The 24,960-nt window shown below is 35.8% G+C and overlaps 1 protein-coding gene across 2 annotated transcripts in view; it reads left to right on the top strand.

Moving 5' to 3' along the window:
- LOC145268818 (pre-mRNA-processing factor 19-like) overlaps positions 1-13,049 on the top strand; it is a 65,713-nt gene extending 52,664 nt beyond the window's left edge. Inside the window, exons 10-11 of one of the 2 annotated variants that reach the window (XM_080124457.1) lie at positions 388-477; positions 10,632-13,049. In XM_080124457.1, the coding sequence (XP_079980583.1) occupies positions 388-477; positions 10,632-10,766 (225 nt within the window). In that variant the 3' untranslated portion in view covers positions 10,767-13,049. The remainder of the gene's footprint in view (positions 1-387; positions 478-10,631) is intronic. The other variant, XM_080124458.1, reaches the window with a different exon arrangement.
- Positions 13,050-24,960: the final 11,911 nt, after the last annotated feature.

Raw genomic sequence — 24,960 nt, 5'->3', positions numbered from 1 at the left:
ATATGTCGATTAAGCTACACTGAATATTCCGCGTTTCATCCACTCTAGGACTCTTCAGGCTTAAGCCTGAGTCTTCAGTCTGAAGAGTCTTCAGGCTTAAGCCTGAAGAGTCCTAGAGTGGATGAAACACAGAATATTCAGTGTAGCTTAATTGCCATATATATTTTATAAATTACTATGTATATATATATATATACATATATATGTGTGTGTGTGTATATATATATATATATATATATATATATATATATATATATATATATATAAATGATTGTAACCATGTCTTTTCCTTCAATTTTAATTTTTTTTACTATTAAGAATTGGTGGAGCTGTGCGTTCACCAGAGTGGCGTGATTTTGACTCCTGGTTTATTATTATTCCATTCAGGATCGGACCATTCGAATGTGGGACATTCAAAATATCCATAAGATTCAAGTGACCAACCCTCGAGTAAAGCAGGCTCCAAGAGTGATGCAGGTAACGTTAAATGACCAAATGTACTCAGACTTTGCATAATATAGTTCTATGAGTATACCACCTCCCACAAAGTGTTAGGAATCAAGGTTCACAAAGGTCAGCTAAAACAGGATAGTTAATCAAGATGTGGTCATGACTAGGACAAAAGGCCAGACATAAATATCAATATGTTTAGACAATATTGAATTTCTAACCTTTGATGACAGTTGAAAACAGGTTTTGACTTGGAGCCGGGTCATGCCTGAAGAACTGTTATTTAATGTTTCCCAAGGTTGTCTTCGGGCTGTAGTGTTATACAAGGTGGAATGATAAAATTGTCGCCCTAGAAAAGACGACATGATTCCATTTCCGTTTGATGAAAACTAGTTTTCTTTTTTTGTTGCAGAGCATCAACTAGTTGGTCAATTGTGTACAAATTCCAAAAGCAATAGGAGTCTTCTATTATGTCTGAAAGTGACACTATGTTCAACTAGCGAAATTGGAGATGTGCCATTGTATAACTCATGCTCTTTTTTTTTTTTGTTACATGGAGGTCACCACTTATCAAGACCCAAGGGCCACTCAGAGATAAGGATTATTGTGTGTACAGTAATCAATGGGATAGTGTAGTAATACTATTGGAGAATTGATAAAGTGTCATTACTTAAGGGGGCGGTTCATCAGGAATTTGTTTGTGTTGGACTTGAAGACATCCAGGTTGAAGTCTGGAGGGGAACAGGCAAGCGGAACAGAGTTCCACAGGCGTGCAGTTCTAAGAAAGAGGCTTTGTTCATGGAATCTACGTTTTGATTTAGGCATAGATAAGGAGTGGGGAAAATTATTGACGGTGGTTTCAGCTAGTCGGGTGCTTTTTGAAAAAGATTGGCGAGGGGGGACCAGAGAATGGAGCTCAGATGAGCACTTGCCATGGAAATAACGATAGAACAAATATAGGCTTGCTACATCTCTTCTGTGGGAAAGAGGTTGCAGGGAAGAGAAAAGGACATCCCCCACCAAGCCACAAAGTCTATTTTGTACTCTGTCAAGGCAGGATAGGCTGTTTTAGCAGCTCCTGCTCAGATGTGGCAGCAGTACTCTATCCTTGGACATACTTGGCTTTTATATAGATAGAGAATTGCATCATTAGTGAGATATCTTCTGGAGTGGTAGAAGGATCCCACCATTTTCCCAGCGACCTTGGCAACAGACTTGATGTATGTGTTCCATTTAAGATCAGGAGTAAAGGTCAAACTCAGAAGCTTGTCAAAACATGGAGCCTCGCCTAGACGAGAGCCATCCATTTCAATTGATGCCAGATGGGATCAGAGCGTTGATGATGTAGAGATAAGAGCTAGGTCTTAGATGCATTAAAGGTAACCAGCCACCTCTTCCCCCACTGTACCACGCGCTCAAGATCAGAGGAGAGAGAATCAGAGAGAACATCATCATTTACGGCCTTTGATGTGTTGCCATAGATAGTCGTGTCATCAGCATAGATGTCAACGAAAGATTTTAATATGTGTTTTGGGAGATCATTTATGTAGATCCAAGTTTTGACAAGAGGACCCAGCAGCCACCAGAGATGATGAGAACACAACTAGAAATGAAACAACGTTTATATTAAAATGTGTTATGTTATTAGTTGTCTGCGGTCTTCATATCTTATATATATTCTAATAACATTTTAGAAGAATACTAATTAAAAAATGGTTGTCTTCTTAATACCAATCTAAGTCTTTAAACTATTAAAATTATTTCAGACATTATTTTTAAATATCATTAATTCGACAGGCTGTTATCACACCACTCCGATCCCCTAACCCCTCCAGCATTCCAGTCCCCCATTAACGCTACTCGCTCCGGACCCAAAGAGCGAATCACCTTCACTTGCCGAATAAAGGAAACACTCTCGCTGCGGACATTAAGCGCATAAACTGTTACGATCCGGAACTCGCCGCTTTTAACGGCAACATCGACCACTACCAACCTTCCATAAGCGTCCACGTGAACAACAGTAACCGTCGCAGATAGGGTGCGATTCACTAACACAGAAAACCCACAACTACGGAAATTGCCAGCACATCGCAATCCCCGGACCCCCCAAAAGTGGGTCTCCTGCCAAAAATGTGTTATGTTATTAGTTGTCTGCAGTCTTCATATCTTATATATATTCTAATAACATTTTAGAAGAATACTAAATAAAAAATGGTTGTGTTCTTTATACCAATCTAAGTCTTTAAACTATTAAAATTATTTTAGACATTATTTTTAAATATCATTAATTCGAAGTCCTTCGTTGGAAAATTTCCAAGAAATCTACGTAGCACTTCTGTGAAAAATATAATATTAATGTTTTTCGAAGGATACTCCACTGTTGCCTATAAATAAATGTTTGGGGGATTTGTAAACAAAACTTATTATTATTATTTCTTGTTAAGAGGGCACTTATTATTTGCTTTAGACTGTATTACATGCTATAAAAATTTCTTACCAATCTGCGTGTTTTTTCATTGCTATATGCTGTAAAAATGTAATAATTATTGTAAAACTATTTTACTTTTAAGAGTTTTGTACTTTTTATTTTTCTGTTATTTATTACATTCCTTTGGTGCTATTAATTCATTTATTAATTTATTTGTTATATATATATATATATATATATATATACTAGTATGTGTTCCCGGCTTGCCCGGGTGTTTGGATGTGTATGCTGAGCAAAAGAAAAAAGCGATAGTAGGAAGACAGGTTCGAACCCGTACCGCAAAGAGAACGGAGTAAAACCTAACGTTAATAGCGTTAGTAGATGAGGAACGGATTAGTAGGTTGAAATGTTTCTGAGTAAAGATAGAATTAATATCATGCCGGCTGGTTGAAGGAGAGAATAGGTCAGTTCGTTTACATGTGTTTATAGCTAGTAGCCGTTGGTACAAAGGAAGCCGGTTAAAGGAGAAAGAAAGGGTAAAGACTTCAGTGTGTTTGCGTGTTGTCGTAGGTGAGTGTGAGTTGTATCGACGAGAGCAGTTCTTAAAGTTTGTGTGGGTACATGGAAATAGAGGTGAGTTTGAAGAGCTTGTTGTACTCACGTTCTGCCTGAGGCCAAAGTCTGCTCCCAGGCAAGGTCAGGATCAAAGTGGGTTGAGAGTTTCAGATTTCACTTTTTATATACTATGTCACGTGATAGAGAGCTGGCTTGTGATTGGACAAGCCAGGGAGAAAATGGATTTCAAATCTCGAGTCGAGAGAATTAGCTTTTGCCTGTTTGTAGCGAGTGTCGGCTGCTACAAGACGACAAAGGAGATGAAGGCCATAGAAACAATATTGAGGACAATGATGTTGTTGAGCAGAAGACTATGTGGTATCACAAGATGATGATGGGGTCTCCCTTCTGCTATAAAGATAAATAACATTGAGAACTATTATATACTAGCAGATGTACCCAGCATTGCCAGGTATTAAACATAACGTTAAATTCCTTAAAAAAAAATTAAGTAAAAAAAAATCACAAAAAGAAATTGAGACATGTACATGTAAGTATTATTTTTTTTTTTCTAAACAGTTCATTTCTTGTAAGTAAAAATACTCGAGCTGATATTGAAACCAAAACCTAAAGTTAGTGAGTCAAGTACAATAACCATTAGGCCTGCTTGACACGTTCTTTAAAAAATGTTTTCAAACCTACTTGAAGCAGCTGTCATGTGAACGATTTGCTCATGTGCGGTCATGAAATACTTGACAAACAGATAAAAATCCGATGACCTTCAAGTACCAATTTTTCGATTTTGATCCCTTAGCAACCCTTTTTTCAGATAAAAACCGATTTAAAAGTTTTTGACGTACCTGAATACCCTATATACCAAATTTCAAGTCTGTCGATCAACAATTAAGGTTGAGAGTTGTCTTCACAAACACACACACGCACATTCTCACTTTTATAAATATATAGATTATGGTGGTAAATGAATATGTCATAATTGAAAATTATTGAAATTCCTTCAATATGGTCATTATTCAATGTGGCTCATGTCCACGTTTCCAACAAGCTGCATTGTAATGGTCTTCACACACAACTCATTAACCCTTTATGACCTGCTTGAACTAATTTGTTCAATCTTACAAATGAATATAACAGCATAAATACAGTTGGAATAGATTCAAACACACCTTGTACACATTAGTTCAGTATCTGGGTAGATGCCAGATACCTTCACATTGCAACTGTCCATTGCTTACATTCAGTATGCCGCCATCTGTCGCAGAGGGTGGAGGATTTTTTTTGTTGTTGTCATAAAAACACTTTTTTCAAGCACTATGGGTAATAAATCACCCCTGCTCAGGTGCATGCTATCATAAAAAACCTTGACACTTCAAAAGCATGTGGACCTGATCTCATCCCAGCTGTGCTATTAAAAAAGTGTTCAACCGAAGTAGCCCCAGTTCTCTTCAAACTCTACAACAAATGCCTTAATGAATCTTGCTTTCCGGGCTGTTGGAAAACTGCTTCTGTAGTGCCAGTATTCAAGAATTCTGGCGAAAGAACTGACCCAGTAAATTATCGCCCATTAGCCTCCCACTTTTCGCCAAATTATTTGAGACCATAATTAACCATGCTCTAGTCCATCATCTTACAGATGCTAAACTTCTGACTGACTAACAATATGGATTTAGACAAGCTCGTTCCACAGCAGACATCCTCACTGTAATCTCTGAATGTATATACCATTCACTGGACAAAGCGAGGGAGGGCAGAGTGGTAGCTCTAGATATATCTAAGGCTTTTGACAGGGTATGGCATGAGAGAAAAATCCAGGTTTTCCTCGACAGTCGTACATCTAAACAATATGATATAAATGCGGGAGTTCCTCAAGGGTCTATCCTTGGATCTCTATTGTTCCTAATATCCATAAATGACCTCCCTGAGAAAATTGCCTCTGAGATGGGTATATATGCTCATGACACCACACTCTATAACAGTCACAACAGGAAAAAAAAATGAACACATATCTACAGAAATGGCAAAAACACTAGAGGATGACCTCCAATCTCTAGTGGAATTGGGATAAAAATGGATGGTCACATTCAATGCTGCCAAGACTAAACTTGTTTCCTTCAATAACTACAAGAAACTTTCTCTTCCACCAATAGCAATGGCCAGTGACTCCCTATTTGAGAGTACATCTTTCAAACTGCTTGGCCTAACGTTCACAGGAAACATGAGTTGGAACAATTACATTGAAGGCATTGCCAGGGCCGCTGCGAAGAAGGTAGGCTCTCTCTACCATGCTAGAAAACTACTAACACCCGAAAGTTTCCTGTATCTCTATAAGGCCACCATTCGCCCATGTATGGAGTATTGTTGTCATATTTGGGCTGGTGCATGTGCTACTAGTCTCTCACTCTTAGACAAGGTTCAAAAGAGAGTCGCCAATCCGATAAGCCCTGAACTGGCATCTAAGCTTCAGCCTCTGTCCCATCGACGAAATGTTGCATCTCTCTGCCTGTTCTGCAAGTATTTTTTAATGGTGACTGCTCTGGCGAACTGCAGACACTTGTACCCCCATGATGTAGACATCCTCGACAAACCCGACAGGCAGCTAAATCCCACCCCCACACAGTAGAGATCCCTAGATGTAAAAGATCTTTCTACTCCTGGAGTTTCTTCCCCAGAACCGCTAGACTCTGGAATTCCATTCTAGGTCCCTGCTTCCCCAACTGTACTGACATGCAGAAGTTCAAGTGTAACGTGAACCAACATCTTGCTGCCCAAATCCCTACATAGTACCCGAGTAGTTGTTGCCCCTGATAGTAGCCCCCTACACCAAAGTGGCAATGTGCCTTGTTTGGGGTAAAAATATAATTAAAAAAAAATATTTTTTTTAAATATCAAGCTCAGTTTATGAAATGCAAAAATTTGTGAAATGTTGATGGGGGGTATGACACCAATGATTTCGATGATCATTTTTAATGTTTTGATCATTTTCTGTATTAATTTAATGTAAAATGATCACCCACTTTACAACCAGTCAGTCTCAAAGCCATTCAAGTCATTCTCCAGATCATTCAAGTTGTTTTTGAAGGCTTTCAGTTATTTTTTAAGCATTCAAGTCATTCTTAAGGTCACTCAATTCATCCTTAAGTTCATTAAAGTCATTCTAAGTCATTTACTTTTTATTTATTTAAGTCATTTCAGCCCATTTTTCGGTCATTTTAGTTTATCTTTAAGAATTTCATGTCAATCCTATATTCACATATTCATTCATTACACGAGAGTATGCGACTAATGGCCTTGTTGGTAGAGATGCACGCATCTACAGGACATTGCTTGAATTCGTGTTCTATTAAATAATTATGGAGTGTTAAATTCCAATTGTGTGCACTTTGTTTAAGTCCATATAACGATTTATTTAATTTCCACACTCAATTTTTATTTTTCATCTTAAATCCCTCTGGAGGGTAAATGTAGATTTCACAGTCAATGGGAGCATTTAAATAAGCATTTTTTTTACATTTGATGTATTTTTAAATTGTATTGAGCGGCAAATTGTAATAAAATTCTAATTGTCGTTAAATTTGTCGTTGGTGAAAATGTTGCAAAATATTCCACTCCAGAAATTTATGAAAAACCTTTTGCAACAAATCTTGCTTTAAAAGTTTCACTGCTAGAAGCTGTGATTTTTTTTGGAAAAAACCCAGTGTGAAGAAATTATATTTTTATCTGTTGGTTTTGCCACTATTTCATGTGTTATTTTCAGATAAAGCTTTCAATTTGGATATCATAGCTTGTTCCCATTCTTGGTGATTTTCTGAATTAATCGCCTCATTATAACTTTCCGGTGAGCTGTTCAACAAGTAACAGTAATCCACGATGTAATATTGTATCTTTTCAATTTGTAAGAAGTCTGGCCTTTTTCACTCCCTTATTGGGTATCAACGTGTCTGGCTAATATTTTCATCAGAAGTTCGTCATTATTAATATTTTCATTGTGATCGATTAAGATGCTAGGTAATATTTCACGTTTTTCCTCCACTGGATCGCCATTTTTTAAATTTAATGTATCATTGAATTTAACACATCTAACCCTTTTTATGGCATTTTGGGTTGGAAAGTAGATTAAATATGCAAAACAATTAGAACCAAATAGATGCATTCTGTTCATTTTAGGTTTTACACCGAAAAACACTGCATACAGCGTTTTTCCTAGCCTCTTATTGAACGATCTATTTCTGATATATGCTGCTGCCATTAAAGCGTACCTCCATAAACTATGCACTAATTTCGATTCGATAAGTAGACATCTCGCCATCTCAAAAAGCGTTCGCCATGTCCTTTCAGCGGTGCCATTTTGAAAGGGGAAATACGGCGCAGATATCTCGTTTAATACGGTGGTTAATTAATAGAAGTTCAAAGTCTTTACTAGTAAATTCAGTCCCATTGTCTGAGCGAATACATTTTACCGAGCCGTACAGGGCAATATCAGCTAAATATTTCTTAGTGGCGAGGATAGTGTCGGATTTGTTTTTTTAGAAAATAAACCATAATTAAACTGGAAAAATCATCAATAAAGTTCAAAACGTACCTTAGATTATTTCTTCCCATTGAGCTGATCGGACCTGCCAAGTCACAATGTACAAGTGAGAGAATTTTCGTGGCCTTTTTGTCTGGCGTTTTTCTTATTATTTTGTCATTTTCCTCTGTGCACACACATCACAATTTGGGAGATTGTCTGAAGGTATTATTTTCATGCATTTTTTATTTTATTTTATTATTTTTTTAACGAATGTTTGCCATAAAAAAAAGATGCAAGAAGGAATTATTTGACAAATAGGAAATTTAAAAAGAAAAGGTTTAACAAGTGACTTTTTTTTTTTTATAACAAAAACTGGAAACCTTATGTTAGTTGGCTACTTTGGTTAGTAAGGTAGAAATGGTTGCAGTTTAACGTCGTACCCGGGACAATTTACAATTTTTTTTTTTTTTTTTTTTGGTTTGATTTTGACTGTCCATACTTCTCTTTTTGAGTTTTAGATTATTTTTCCCCATCAGGCTGATCGGACCTGCTAAGTAACAATGCACAAGTGAGAGAATTTTCGTAGCTTTTGTGTCTGGCGTTCGGCTTATATATTTTGTCATTTTCCCCTGTGCACAGACATCACAATTTGGGAGATTGTCTGAAGGCATTATTTTCATGCCTTCGACTACATTTGGTAATTTTTTAATATCAGCTGTATTGCAGTGCCCTAGAATTTTATGCCAGGTTTCCAAGTCGTGACAGGCAGTTTTTGAGGGAACCATACTTTTTAAATAATATATTTGGCCATTTTCATTAATGTCAAATACAGTTCCATTGGGATATATCAATTTTGACTTGTTTTGGCCAAACTTTATATTCATGCCTTGTTTAATTGCACGGAAAATATATCTTGCTTAAATGTAGGTATAAGAGAGTATTTTTTAGAATAAAGTTAACAAATTTCGCCTTTATTATTTTTAGGGATATTTTAGCATCGCCTCTTTTCATTTATTTGACTATCATCGGCAAGTTCGACAAAATGACTTGTGGATTAAAGTTTGAATCAAACTTAATAAAATCAGATTCTTTGGTGATAACATGTGCTATAGTCTACAAGGAGATTTTTACCGTTTGTGTTATTGTCAAAGTTACATGTGAATAGAAATGTATGTTTTTTATCAAAGTTCTCCACGTTTTTTATGGAGTCCATTTTGGAGCTTTTATATTGACATTGGAAACTTTTGTGGTTGGGTCGTCCACAATTATAGCAGATAATTTTATTCTTTTTCTTGGGAAAATTACTTTTGGGGAAAACATTGTGGTGAGGTGCGTAATTTGGTGGTGTCTGTTTTTGAACTTCATAATATTGCTGGAGGTATTATTGTCCATGAGCATCCGATTTGTCTCTTCGTAACTGCGCAGTGCGCAATGCTACTTTAAATTCACTGAAATTTATGGGTTTATCATTTTGCGTTATAACAGTTGAAAATGGTTCAAAATCGGCTGGAAATCCCTTGAGGGTCATTAATATCAACAAGCTATCGCTTATTATTTAACCTGAGAGTTTTAAGGCGCTCTTTGTGATTTTTTTTTGTGGTGATTTATTTTTTTATTTTAGCTGGACATATAAACTCATATACATACAGACATAAATGACCTCCCTGACAAAATTGTCTGTGAGATGGGTATATATATGTTGATGACACCATGCTCTATAACAGACACAACAGGAAAACAAATGTACACATATCTAAAGAAATGGCAGAAACACTAGAGGATGACCTCCAATCTGTAATGGAATGGGGACAAAAATGGATGGTCACATTCAATGCTGCCAAGACTAAACTTGTTTCCTTCAATAACTACAAGAAACCTTCTCTACCGCCAATAGCAATGGCTAAAGACTCTTTATCTGAAAGCACATCTTTTAAACTCCTCGGCCTAAGGTTCACAGGAAACATGAGTTGGAACAATTACATTGAAAACATTGCCAGGACCGTTGCGAAAAAGGTAGGCTCTCTCTACCGTGCTAGAAAGCTACTAACGCCCGAAAGTATCCTGTATCTCTATAAGGCCACCATTCGCCCATGTATGGAGTATTGTTGTCATATTTGAGACGATGCATCTGCTACTAGTTTCTCACTCCTAGACAAGGTTCAAAAGAGAGTCACCAACGTAATAGGTCCTGAACTGTCATCCAAGCTTCAGCCTCTGTCCCATCGACGTAATGTAGCATCCCTCTGCCTGTTTTACAAGTATTTCAAAGGTGAATGTTCTGACTAAATGCAAGCACTTGTACCCCCTCTACATAAATACCCCCGACAAACCCGACAAGCAGTAAAATCTCACCCCTTCACAGTAGAGATACCTAGATGTAAGAGAGCCTTCAACTCCAGTAGTTTCTTCCCCAGAACCACTGAACTTTGGAATTCCCTTCCAGGTTCCTGCTTCCCCAACTGTACTGACATGCAGAAGTTCAAGTGTAACGCGAACCAACATCTTGCTGCCCAACTCCCCACCTAGTACCCCTGTAACCTGTGTCCCTAATAGTAGCCCCCTACATCAAAGTGGCAATGTGCCTTGTCTGGGGTGAAAATGTAATAAAAAAATTTTTTTTAAATTTGCCCTTCATATAATAGATTCTTTATTTTTTTGTTCCTCTTCTAGTGCGAAAAATGTTTGAAGCCTTTTATTCCCGCATCTGACCTGCGCGGCTACAACTTGTTGATGTGTCTCTACTGCAAGCTAGATTTGTTCACGGAAAGCGAGACAGAATCCAAACCAGAGACGGACTCCATATGAGTACCACGACAGTGCTGCACTGTTCGCGTGACATCACCAACCCCAACCTTTTCTGCCATGGATTTTTTTTTTTTGCTTTATCTTCTTCTCTGATTCTGGATGTGTCGTCGTTTCCCACATATTGGTGACTTCTGGGAGGGGGCAGTGGCTCAAAAGCATAAAAAGTAAAATAAAAACAAAACAAAACAAAACACAGAATACAACAGATTTTGTAAATATACTGGATGTGTGTGACACCATCGATCTTCTACAAACATACATTTATACTTTTTACCATGTTATTCTTTTAGTTTTTATATGTATGTGTGTGACACCATCGATCTTCTACAAACATACATTTATACTTTTTACCATGTTATTCTTTTAGTTTTTATATGTATTCTAACAACGTGTATCCTGTCGCAATAATACTCTGCTGTATTTACAAATAATAAATTTATTTATTATAATTTTATATTAATATAATATTAATATTTTATATTAATTTATATATTATTTTATTTTAACATATGTTTTATATAGTTTCAGAGTTTTCTTCATCAGCACTAGATTAACCAAAGAAGATCACATAAAATGTCTGTTTTTTCTTTCAATCCATCCCATTTTTCTCGAAAACTGCTAGATGGTTCTGACATTTTTATTTTTGTAAATCATCTTTCCCGGCAGAGATATAAAATCCCTCATGGCACATTCTCGGCACGTGTTGTCGTTTAGCTTCCCTGACGCAAAACCTTATTCCTCCATGTAGAAAGATTGAACTAATCAACATATACCAATATGTGTTGAACGTTTACAAAGTTGATGCAGTTGATGTTAGCACAGTTAGGAGATGGGTTCATTGATTTCAGAGTGGTTACAGAGATTTGAGTGATAAAGCTGTTACAAGAAAAGAGCCCTTTTCTTGTAAGTAAGAAAAAAATTAGATAAGTGAAAATGAGATTAGGATAGACCGAGATTCGAACCTTGTAAGCAAGGTTCAGAAATAGATTCAGAAATGGAATTTCGCATTGTTCAGTTTCACATAAAATAGTTTAGATATGTTGTTGTAAAAAGAATTTAATTGTTCAATTCTTTTTATGAAAACTGAATTAAAATAAGGTCAGCTAGAAAATAACGAACAATAGCAAATTAAAAACATATTGAAAAATAAGCTAGGTCAAAAAATAGGTTAGTAAGAATTCTTTGTCTGCAGAAATGGTTTGGGAACATGTGTGAACCATGCATGTTCAGGCCACGTGGGTCGATCATGTTTTTTGACACATGTATGATGTCATGGCAGAAATGAATTCTCAATATAGGAGCTAGAGTCGAAGATGAGTTAGACAGAGAGAGACAGAGTCCAGAGTTGAGTCCGGATCGAATCAGGAGGATCCCCCTTTAGAAGCGAAGGAAAAGTTTTAAGCATGTAGAAACAACTTTGAATTCCTGGATGTGATCATCATTTCGACCAGTCAAATGGAATAAAAGAACATCTCATATTTTTGTAATGTAACGTCTTCGTGTCGTCTTTCTACCAAATTGAAGGTAATGTGAAATCATTTATATGAACATTGTTCCCACTCATCTTTATAATGAACTTTGTGTATAACTCATCTAAGTAATGTGTCCCCCCTCTCCATCTAAGTAATGACTGTCCCCTCCGGTGTTAAAGAACTGATCAATCTCTCTCCACTCTAATATATGTTAAAAGAAGGAACATCCACAGAACTGTAAAAGGTGGAAATGTCTTCTCTCCCCCTCTGTAATATCTGTTAAAATGTATCTTCCCCTCATCAATATGAATGTCACCATCCGTCTCTCTCTCTCTCTCTCTCTAATGTGGCACAATGGCTAGCCCCTTTTGTGGGAGTTAGCGGCTTCTACATTAATGAACCTTTTGCTTAACTTGTGCGGTGCAATTGTGTAAAACAGGTGTTTGTGATTTTGAAAATGTTCTGTGATGACTTAAGCCAAGAATGACAGTTGTTTATAATATTGAATCAAACGAGATAAGACCTTACAATTTGAAAGGTCAAACCAGGAGAACAGACATTCGAAAACAAAACAATTTTTAACCTGTATGAATATATCTTCTCTCTTTTTTATGTCTTTCTCTCTCTCTCTCTCCTTCTCTATTTCTCTCTTTCACTCCCTTTCTCTCTCTTTCTTCATTGAAAGAGAGAAATGAAATATAATTTCATTGTTTTAAAACATACGCGGACGATGTGCACACAATGGGTCGACTAAATATGCTTCCTACTTGTTAACTGTTAAATAAATTACATATATTTTTATAAAAATGCATTTGTCGCTATTTTTATACAAGTGTTCGATTTCAGCATGCCATTAATGCAGACGATGGGAACATGCCTGCAATGACCACACAAGATGTGACCCATGCCAGACAGTTATAGCCGACGGCATATCGACATGTTTTTGTTGATGTTTCCAACATGTGCCTGTCGGTTAGATATCGTTGGATATCGTTTATACCCTGGGGAACTGGTTGCGTTCCCAAGACGTTTCTCAACCAAGTAACCCTCCTGGGGAGGCGATAGTGCCACATAATATCATCTCCTATGCAACAAAAGCGTGCTCCAGACACCTGTAAAATGTTTTTGACTTGTGATGGGGGGTATGAGACAAATCGATTCGCCAATCATTTTTATAACCAATGGCTGTGCTAAACAACCAATCAAAATGTCGCAAAATTATTATAAAAATCGTCGAATTTTGGATTCAATCAGTTCGCCATATGCTACGTCACGGACCGCATTTAATTCTTCGCCGCCATCTTGGTTACTGATCTGAACTACGCCGCCATCTTGGTTACTGATCTGAACTACGCCGCCATCTTTGTTCAACATAATATCTCAGAACTTAAGAGGTTACCTACCATGCGTAGCTAGCACCCCAGAAAACACTATGAATTCTAACCAACTCATCTATAATGATTGGTGGATAACGGTGAATGAAATGCATGCAGAATTGAATGTGGATGTCAGCGCACTAGGAACAATGTTGTCATCCCCAGCAAAGTGTGGGCTAGGTGGGTTCTACAAATGATCACGCAGGAACAAAAGGACCACCGACGAGATGTCTGTCAGGACTTGTTTAATCATTATAAAACTAAAGGTGATGCATTCAAATTTTGTGTAAAAATTGAACGCGTGCACGTGTAAACAAACATGGCGACCAGTGAAAACAATACGGAATACATAACTAAATACCCCTAAAATCAACTTTTTAAAAGTAAGTTGGTACTGTAGTGCACATTGACCATTAACTATTGCCCTTAGATTGATAAATGAAAAATCCTCTATGTAAAAGGGGTGTGCGTGTTCTCGTCGAATGGTTCCAATATGGGGGATCGATTTATTGTGTTGGAATATGTGCACACGCGTAAGTATGCCAAAGAGTTTTCTTGTTAATTTTCTTGTTAGTTTAAAAATTGTAAATGTCAAGTGACGAAATTTGAAATTGCGTATTAAAAACAAAATTTTTTAAAAAAGAAAAAAATTAACAAAAGAAAAAAAAATTTCGTCTGCGCAAAATCTTTGTAAATATTGGGTGACGAAACTTGAAGATTGCCTATTAAAAAAAAATTTTTTAAAAAAGAAAAGAAAAAAAAATTCGTCTGCGCAAAATCTTTGTAAATTGTTGGGTGACAAAACTTTAAGATAAGAATAAATATTTTTATAAAATAATCGGAAAAGGCCAAATTTCAAGAGAAATTCTAAAAAAAGACAAACTGTTAGTGGTTCTAAAATTGTGTGATTGATTTACTAGGACATTGCATTACAAACTGAGTACCCTTTACAAATATTTAAACATTGATTTTAAAAAAAAAATTCTTTGATAATTTTGTAGGTTGGTACCTATTCGATAATGATTCGTTGAAAGAATTGAAAAAAGATGAAAATAAAAAAATATCCATTACAGTTTCTTAATTGCAGGCGAAACCATTACGACAGTTGAATTATTCTCAACAAATGGATGAATTGCATCAGGAACTTCTACAACAACACCCAACATTGGTCAACAGAAAAGGCCCAATTCTCCTCCACAATAATGCCCGATCACACGTTGCTAAACCGACCCTGCAGAAGTTGAACGAATTGGACTACAAAACTCTGTGTCATCCGCCATACTCTCTAGACGTCTCACCTACCGACTACCACTTTTTCAAGCATCTTGATAACTTTCTGTGTGAGAAATGTTTCAAAAACCTAAGCGAGAATAAAAACACCTTCAGCGACTTCATCGCCATCCAAACATGACTATTACATTACTGGCCTAAACCAACTTCTTTTGGATTGGCAAAAGTTTGTTGATTCTGATGTTGCTAATTTCGATCAATAAATTTTTGAGCCAAAATATGTTCATCTGAATTAAAAATTTAAAAACCGCAAGAACTTTCTTGTCATTTTGATAATTACTTTCCTTAGACTGAAGAAGGAAGAGTTATCATTATTCGGGTAGAGCAGAGTCGACCAGGAAAGTTTGAGAGATGAGCAAAACTATTTTTTGCATCACGGACTTTAAATTATCATGCATCCAGTGGCTTCTATATTACCATTTAATCTGTAAGTTGTTGAATAAATATGTGTAATGACTACAAGCCTTTTCCATTTTCGTCTGTTAATTATTTTTGTAGTGGTTATTATCCTGATACTCATCGGAGGCATTCCGATACAAAACCTAGCACTCTGAGACACATGAAGTACATTTGTGTGAAATTTCAAAAACATCGGTTCAGCAATTTTGGAATCAATAGGGAACGAACTCACACACAATTATTTCTGTAAAAATATTTCTGTAAATAAATCTTAATTATTTATTAGCAGAACCCGTGGAAATTCTATGGTAGTTGAAAGCTGTTAAAATATTTTTGACTTCTAATGAAGGTATGACTCCAATGATTTCGACGATTGTTTTAAAAACGATCAAATCATTGGAGTCATACCCTCACAGTAATAATAATCAACCAATCAAAAGCTTCAAAAATTATTATAAAAAAATGTCGAATTTTGGATTTAATCAGTTCGCTGTCGGCCTCTGTCTCGAAACAACTCAAGATTGGGACTACATTGATTCTTCGACGCCATCTTTGTTCAACATAATGTCTCAACACTTGAAAAAAACATCACCACACAAGCAAACAATAGAATAATTGTAATATTAGTTGCGATCAGACCGTGAATTAAAAAATAAATATTTTTGTAGACAAATATGAATAACTGCTTGAGATGTATTATTATAAGAAATAGAACTATAGTAAGGCATCACTTTTTGCTAGAGATATAATTTAATCAAAGTGACTTGTAAATCAGTAATAACTACGTCACAATCTTTTCCTGATAATCTGATAATTTAGCATGTAAGTAATAAGATTTGTTAAAAACATATTGCATGTCAACTTTTGCAATTTCTTCATAGTGGTAAGAAAATGGAATGGATCAGTAATTGGTGGGATTTGATTAATGAAAAAATAAAAGTGTAGGATGTTGACATGATATGGCTATACTTGCATATCTCTTCTATCCCTCAAATTTTGTCTGTATTCCATTATTCAATAAATGATCCATTCTATATCTACCTATATATAGTTTTGTGTCTTCATTTCATACTCTTGTTGTCTTATTGTATAAGCTCCAATAATTATTGTTGAGCTTGGCATTATCCGGATAAGTCTCCTTTTGTGGAATTGATCTTTCTCTTTTCCTTTTACTTAAAGCTATATATATATATATATATATATATATATATATATATATATATATATATATTACTTTTAAAGGACACCGAACGTAGTGCCATAATTAATTACTGAGGGTTTTTTTGTTTTTGTTTTTTTATTTTAAAATAAATCATTAAAAGAAACTTTCAAAAAGACCAAAATACACTTCTAAAGTACATTTCTCCTAAGCCTACATTAGATGCTTTCTTCCCCACTGCCAACGTGTATCTTGAAAAAGGGTTGGCTGAAAGACGTCTAGATAGGTTTTTTTTTTTTCTTGCCCTACTCTTTATTTACCTTCTTTATCTAATATAGGTTTAGGAGAAATATACTTTAGAAGTGTATTTTGGTCTTTTTGAACGTTTCTTTGTAATGGTTTATTTTAAACTAAAAAAAAAAAAAAAAAAACCCTCAGTAATTATGGCACTACGTTTGGTGTTCTTTAAAAGTAATATAAAATTATGTACCCATAAAAATCTTTACATATATATATATATATATATATATATAATAATTTATAAAATATATATGATGATTAAGCTACACTGAATATTCCACGTTTTATCCACTCTAGGATTCTTCAGGCATATGCGCATAAGTCTGAAGAATCCTAGAGTGGATGAAACGCTGAATATTCAGTGTAGCTTAATCACCATATATATTTTATAAATTACTAACTAACTCTACCTACGTATTGAGCACTTTTGAAGTAAATACTTAAAGTTTACGCATAAATTTATACTTTTGTATATTAATTTTATGTGAGTAAATGAAGTAGTTATATATATATATATATATATATATATATATATTGAAAAATAAATTATTGATATTATAGTAAATTCAAGAGCGAGTTGATGCAGTGCTTGCAGGTGATTAAATGACTTACTGACTAGATGGTTTTCTAACGAATGATAAAAAATATTTTTTTTGTATGGTTTTAAAGGTTAAAAACTTCAAAGACTATATATATATATATACATTTCCTAAGATAAATATTCTTAATTCGTTAATTTGTTAGATGAAAAAAAAAATGCTTTTTAGATCATAAATTGCTTAAGCCATTTCTGGGACTGACTCCTTATAGTCCCCCCTCTCTTTAAAAATATATATGAAATACAGTGATGTTTAGATACTAAACTGCTTTAGCAATTACCGAAATTACACCATACACTCTTCAAAATATTTTTTTTTTTTTTTTTTTTTTACAAAGGCATCACCACATTATCAAGGCCCATAGGCCACTCAAGGATAAGGGTTAAAGAGTGTACAGTAGAAATTGGTCAATATAGTAATCATTAGTAATGAAAATTTGGTAAATTTAATAACTTATATGGAACGGCTCATCAAGAACTTATTTACTTTAGACTTGAACACATCCATATTGTAGTCAGCCGGAAAGCAGGAAAACGGAAGACAATTCCACAGGCGTGCAGTTCTAAGAAAGAAGCTTTGTTCATGGAATCTACGTTTAGGTTTAGGCACAGATAAAGAGTGGGGGAAATTATTGATAGTGTTTACAGCTAGACGAGTGTTTCTTGTGAAAGTTTGGCGAGGGGGGACCATAGATTGAAGCTCAATATATACGAACTAAGTGATTTTAATGTCGTAAAGTTTTTCAGCCATTTCCGTGACGACTCCTTATACGCCTCTCGTTCGCTCCACCCGTTTTCATAATAATATGAGGAGAAATAAGGTACTTGTACAGTATTCTACCTATATGAGAAACAATGAAAAGTCATACTCGATGATTTGGCATGATTTTTTGTTTTAAAAACTTTAATGTATGTCACAGGTAAGATTTTCTTTGTTTTTCATATGAATACTATATCGTAGAAGTACCTTATTTCTTGAGTCAATTTCTGTCTAAGTACCTTATTTCTTATTAAAAATGAAACTCTTCAATTATTTTCTGTAATTTTCTGTTGAGCTAACTTTTCAGTATGTTACGGCTAAGAGTGTACTTGTTTTTAATATGAGTGCTATACTGCAGAAGCACCTTGGTTATTATTAAAAGCTTATACTACTCAATGATTTGATGTTTTAATAATTTGTATTGAAGTTTCATTAATTTGTATGTATATCAGAGGTAAGATTTTTTCATTACTGCTAAGAGTTTGTTTTTTTCATATATGAACGGATATCACATGTTAACCATTACAAAACAAAGAAAAAATGGTTTGGAAGCCTGGCATTGTGGGAACAAAACGAACACTATTCCCCCCACCCCACTCCCAAACTAAAACGAAGGAGATAATGGATGGGAGATTACATTGTAACCACAAAACAGATACTACTCCTCTTACCTCTGCCTAAAACAGAAGGTTTGGAAATCCTAGACGCCTCCAGAGCACTTTTAAAAGCAACATAATCATACTTCGTTCCCCACCTCTAGAACCACTATTGTGACATCATTTCTGGAAAAAGACTCTGCAGTTTTTCCAAATGTATACAGAAATAGACTGTTCTATTAAAAAATTATTACATAACATCGATGGTAGTGGCGTTGGTGGCGGCGGCGGTGGTGGCTGCAGTGGTGGGGGTGGTAACAGTTGTGTTGGTGGCAGTGGCAGTGGTGGCCGTGCGGCGATGGTAGTGGCAGTGGTGGTGTTGGTCAGTGCGGTGGCGGTAATGGCGGTGGCTGTTGGGGTAGTGGTGGTGGTTGTAGTGGTGGCGGTGAAGGTGCTGCCTTCGATGGTAATGGTGGCGGTCATTGTGGTGGAGATTGAGGCAGCAGTGGTGGTGGTGGTGGTAGTGGTGGTGAATGGTTGATGGTTGATGGTGACAGTGGTGGTGGTGATGACAATGATGGGGAATTAAAATTTGTACTAATTCCAACATGACATATAAGTAGGTAATGTTTTCACCTGAAATGCGGAGATTTGAATGGCATTTTATAATTAATCAGAAAGGGACATTTCCAGGGCATCTTATAATTAACCAGAAGAGACATTTCCACGGCAGTTTGTAAATAATTAGAAGGGACATTTCCAGAGCATCTTATAATTAATCAGAAGGGATATTTCCAGGGCATTTTATTATTAATTAGAAGAGAAATTTCCATTGCATTTTATAATTAATCAGAAGGGACATTTCCAGGATAGTTTGTGAATAATCAGAAGGGACATTACCAAGGCATCTTATAATTAATTAGATGGGGTATTTTCAGGGCATTTTGTAAATAATCTTTTTTTTTCTGTTGTTCTTGGCGTTTGGGCAAAGATCAAAGTGTAGTATCTGTTCTCCAAATGCTGTACTACACTTTTTTATTCTCGGTTAATGGAGGAGAAATCCTTAATTACTGATACATTTTCTATTTTTGTTACTGGCCAGAGTTCTCCTTTTGGGGAGCTGGTTTTGCCCCTACATTAAAAACCGACCTCATGTCTAACTCTGACCTCATGGGGAGGTAAGTAAACAACAAAAAAAAATAATCAGAAGGGACATTTCCAGGGCATTTTATAATTAATCAGAAGGGACATTTCCAGGGCATTTTGTAATGTATCAGAAGGGACATTTCCAGGGCATTTTGTAATTAAATCAGAAATTACTTTTCCCAGGTACTTTTGTAATATTAAAACTTTGTTACATTAAATATATAACTTATTTACAATGCCTCCCTACGGAACAGATTTAGACACCAGGGTCGTTTTTAACGTGGAGAAAAGGGGGGAAAAAAAACAATTGTCTCAGTCGTGAAGGATTTCTCCTCCACTGAGAGAGAACAAGAAATTGAAATGTAGCATCTGAAGAACAGATACTACTACACTTTGATCTTGACCCGAAGACCAAGAAGAACAAATAATTTTTATTAACTTTGCCTTAAAAGCGACACCAAATTTTTGCTGTTGTAGTGAGGAATAATTCCACTTTCCTTTTAAGGGTTGACAAAGTTTATTTGGAATATTCCATTTCCTTTTTTTTTAGGGGTGCACAGCATGATAACGGCTGAAGCGAATACGGATAATAAAATAAATAATATATAAAAAAACAAAAAATTACTTTCAGTATGCTTGAAAAGTTTCCACGGGTTTTTTTTTACTTCTGAGGACTTTCAAAACTGGAACTCGTTTGAATCAGTAAATATGCTACATTGCCCATATGTTGCTTGAAATAATAATCCTGAACTTAGGTCATCGATTTTCCAAACAATATTTATATTAATTTATTTATTGCGGACTCATCTTTTCCTTAATTGTTTCACGACGTTTCAGCCAATTATTCCTCTGGCCTTCATCAGGTGATAACCGCGATGGGATAGGAACTCTGAGTCTCCTAACTGTATCCACTGCAGAACGTGGTGAGACGAAAACAACTACGGAAGGCAGTAATTGCAGTGGATGCAGTCAGGAGATTCGGAGTTCCCATTCCGTCGCGGTTACCACCTGACGAAGGCCAGAGGAATAGTTGGCCGAAACGTTGTGAAAGAACTAAGGAAAAGATGAGGATAATGGTCCTCAATAATAAATTAATAAATAATACTTGTCTCAAAAATGAATTCCAATTAAATAATATTTGAATTATTCAAATTAGTTTTCATCAAATTTTATTTTCACATTTCGTCTGATGTAACCTCTGATTTTTTTTTTCAAGTGAATCTTGTCAAGCGAGGAATTTTTTTTTTATTGAACTCAGGAATAAGTATGGTATTTCAAACAGAACCATTTATTTAATCCATAAGGATAGCTTGCTCTTGTTCCATCAGCCATGACCAAGTAGAAATTCTGTGGCACTATAGTCGATCTCCCCTGGCCCTAAAATCTGGGAAGTAGGAGAGTAAAGAAAAAGGTAACCAAGCTTTTATCTTTACATCATCAACGCTCTGATCCTTATCTGGCATCAATTGAAATGAATGGCTCTTTTCTTGGGGAGGCCTCATGTTTTGACAAGCTTCTGGGCGTGACCTTTACTCCTGATATGAAATGGAACACATATATCAAATTCGTTGCCAAGGCCGCTGGAAAAATGGTGGAATCTTTCTATCGATCCAGTAGATATCTTACTGCTGATGCAATTCTCTATCTATATAAGAGCCAGGTATGTCCAAGGATGGAGTACTATTTCCACATCTGGGCAGGAGCTGCTAGAAAAAACTTGTCCTGCCTTGATAGAGTTCAAAATAGACTACGTAGCCTAGTAGTGGATGTCCTTTTCTCTTCCCTGCAACCTCTTTCTCACAGAAGAGATGTTGCGAGTTTGTCTTTGCTTTATCGTTATTTTCATGGCAAATTCTCGACTGAGCTTCAATCTATGGTCCCCCCTCGCCAAACATTCACAAGAAACACTTGTCTAGCTTTAAACACTATCTATAATTCCCCCCACTCTTTATCTGCGCCTAAACCTAAATGTAGATTCCATGAGCAAAGCTTCTTTCTTAGAACTGCACGCCTGTGGAACTATCTTCTGTTTTTCTGCTTTCCAGCTGACTACAATGTGACCGTCTTCAAGTCCAATGTAAACAAGTTCTTGATGAGCCGTCCCACTTAAGTTAACAAATTTACCGAATTTCCATTACTGACAATTACTATATTGTCCAATTAACTACTGTATACTCTTTAACCCTTATCCTCAAGTGGCCTCTGGACCTTGATAAGTGGTGATGCCTATGTAAAAAAAAAAAAAAAAAGAAATAGGCTATGTCAGTTGACGATGGATAGGAAGTTTTACACAAATGAAGGTTGAAGTGCTATTGTTAAGCAAGGTAGGGCAGTTATTTTAGGACAAAGGAATTTATTTTATATATATCTCTACTATTATATAAAAGTTACTTTGGGCGTGTGTGTGTGTTCCTTCCTTTCTCATAGGTTCTGAAACAGCCGAGCCTATCTTTTGCAAATTTCATACAAAGGTAATTTATATTTCTGGCAGTGTTCTTAGATATATTTCATACATAAATTCATGTGATAAGTATCGAAAATTCCAAAAATGCATTTCATTATTTTTCCATAGTCTTTTCGCACACACATGCTTTTCTTAAATCTCTATCGCCGCCACCCTATGCCGGTGCCAACCAGCACTTTTTTACCCTTGACTTCCAAACGCCCATCTTGCCTGGCGCTCACTTTGTTCTCTCGAGTACATGGAGTATTTTTCTCTTCTTTTCATGTGATGTAAGCTTGCACACATTGCTAATTTGCATGCGTGCTTTAACGGCTGCTGCTGCTGCTAATATTTTTGCTGCTGCTATTTTTACTCAACGCTTATACACGCTCTGATACAAATATATTTTAGAATGATAGTTTTTTAGGTGCGGTTGTAATTAATTAATGTACGAGAAAGAACTGAATAATACAGATGTATTTAGTTTTATGATGGTGGGAGCCGTTTGCGATATCTAGTGTTTGGCAACGCTTTATGACAATAAGAACGATTGACAGACAGTCTCTGAGTTTTTATGATAGTCATGGTGTGTTTGGACTTTACAATGGTTGGGATGTGATGACAGTCGTGAGCTGAATGCAGAAGAAAGCAAATCATGGCTTGGGATACGTTTGAAAAGCTTTGGGGTGAACTGACGGCAACAGACAAACTCAGCCTTGACAGGACATAGAGAAGGTCGATGGTGACATACACCCAGAGTCCAACCGACATATATGTGTAAAGCATTGGAGTTTGTGTTTTCTTTTGTTTTTCCCCATGTTTTAATTCATTTTTATAGATGTGAGCCCTTGCGCTCCTCTCGACGGTCGCCAGCGTGAGAAACTATAATATGGCAGCTATGCTGCCAATAACATGGTATAACAACAAAGATGAAAATCAAAATTTGATATATTAGTTTGACGAGCTTCTAGGCTTGACCTTTACTCCTGATCTATAATGGAACACGTACATCAAATCTGTTTCCAAGGTTGCTGGAAAAATGATGAGATCCTTCTATCGATCCAGTAGATATCTACCTGCTGATGCAATTCTCTACCTATACAAGAGCCAGGTATGTCCAAAGATGGAGTATTGCTGCCATATCTGGGCAGGAAGTACTAGAAAGACCTTATTCTGCTTTTACAGAGTTCAATAGACTTCGTAGCCTAGTAGGGGATGCTCTTTTCTTTTCCCTGCAACCTCTTTCTCACAGAAGAGACATTGCAAGCCTGTCTCTATTTTATCATTATTTTCATGGCAAGTGCTCGTCTGAGCTCCAATTTATGGTCCCCTCCTCACCAAACATTCACAAGAAACACTCGTCTAGCCGTAAACACTATCAATAATTTCCCCCACTTTTTATCTGTGCCAAAACCTAAACGTAGGTTCCATGAACAAAGTTTCTTCCTTAGAACTGCACACCTGTAGAACTCTCTTCTGTTTACCTGCTTTCCAGCTGAATACAATATGGTCGTCTTCAAGTTCAATGTAAACAAGTTCTCGATGAGCCGTTCCCCTTAAATAATCCAATTTACCAAATTTACACTTCTAACGATTACAATATCGTCCTTTTGACAACTGTACACTCTTTAACCCTTATCCCGAGTGGCCTCCGGGCCTTGATAAGTGGTAATTCCTTTGTAAAAAAAGTCGGCGGCGACTTGGCGAGCGGGGAACATGTGGTGTCACAGTCTTAAATAATTCGTAATGTTTGTTTAAATGACAACGTTGATAAGGACAATAGTCCAAAAAGAAAAAAAAGGACAATAGTCCAAAAAGAAAAAAGAAAATTAACACACTGAACAGTTCGTAAGATTTTAGTACATAAAAACCATCAAGGAACAAAAAATAGTCGATAACAATCTGCCGTATTTGAACGTGGAATATATCACCATACATACATGAACAATATACCCTGATGAAGGCCGGAGAGCATATCGGCCAAAATGTAGCATAAATATTAACGCTGATGAGGACAATAGTCCTTAAGAGAAAAAAAAAAATAATTTAAAGAATCCAGACAAAAAACAACGCAATCACATTTAAACGCAGGAAAAGAATCACCGTACGTAAATTCAGTGCTTTTTTAGAATTACATGTACTAAAATATAAAATACAGAAAAATCTTTGATTATACGTTCTCGTCACATAACAAAGATGTCATATTCCAAAAATCATATAACTTGATCAAGTATTTTTTTTTTAATTAAGAAAATCAAATTATATTAGGAAACTATGAAGAAACTTGGAGCTGGATTATATTTTGCCAAAATTCAAGAGTGAGAATTCGATTCGACTAAAGATTTTGTTTGTATTCAATTGTATTTATGATGTACATATTCATCACGGAACAAAAATGTCATATTCCAAAAATCGCATAAATCGATTAAGTAGTTTTTTTTTAAGAAAATTAAATTATATTAGGAAGCCATGAGGAGGCTAGGAGCAGCTATATTTTGCAAAATTCAAGACATCACATAACGAAGAGGTCATACTCTAAAAGTTATGTAAATTGATCAAGTAGTTTTTTTTTAATCATAAAATTTGATAAAAAAAAAAAAAAAAAAAAAATTTGATCAGCCATGATGAATAAGATGGGACAACTCAATTTGAACT

This window comes from Euprymna scolopes, chromosome 44 (genome assembly GCF_053919585.1).
Source record: "Euprymna scolopes isolate OS-2025 chromosome 44, ASM5391958v1, whole genome shotgun sequence".
Taxonomy (NCBI): domain Eukaryota; kingdom Metazoa; phylum Mollusca; class Cephalopoda; order Sepiida; family Sepiolidae; genus Euprymna; species Euprymna scolopes.
This window is presented reverse-complemented; position numbering and strand designations above follow the sequence as displayed.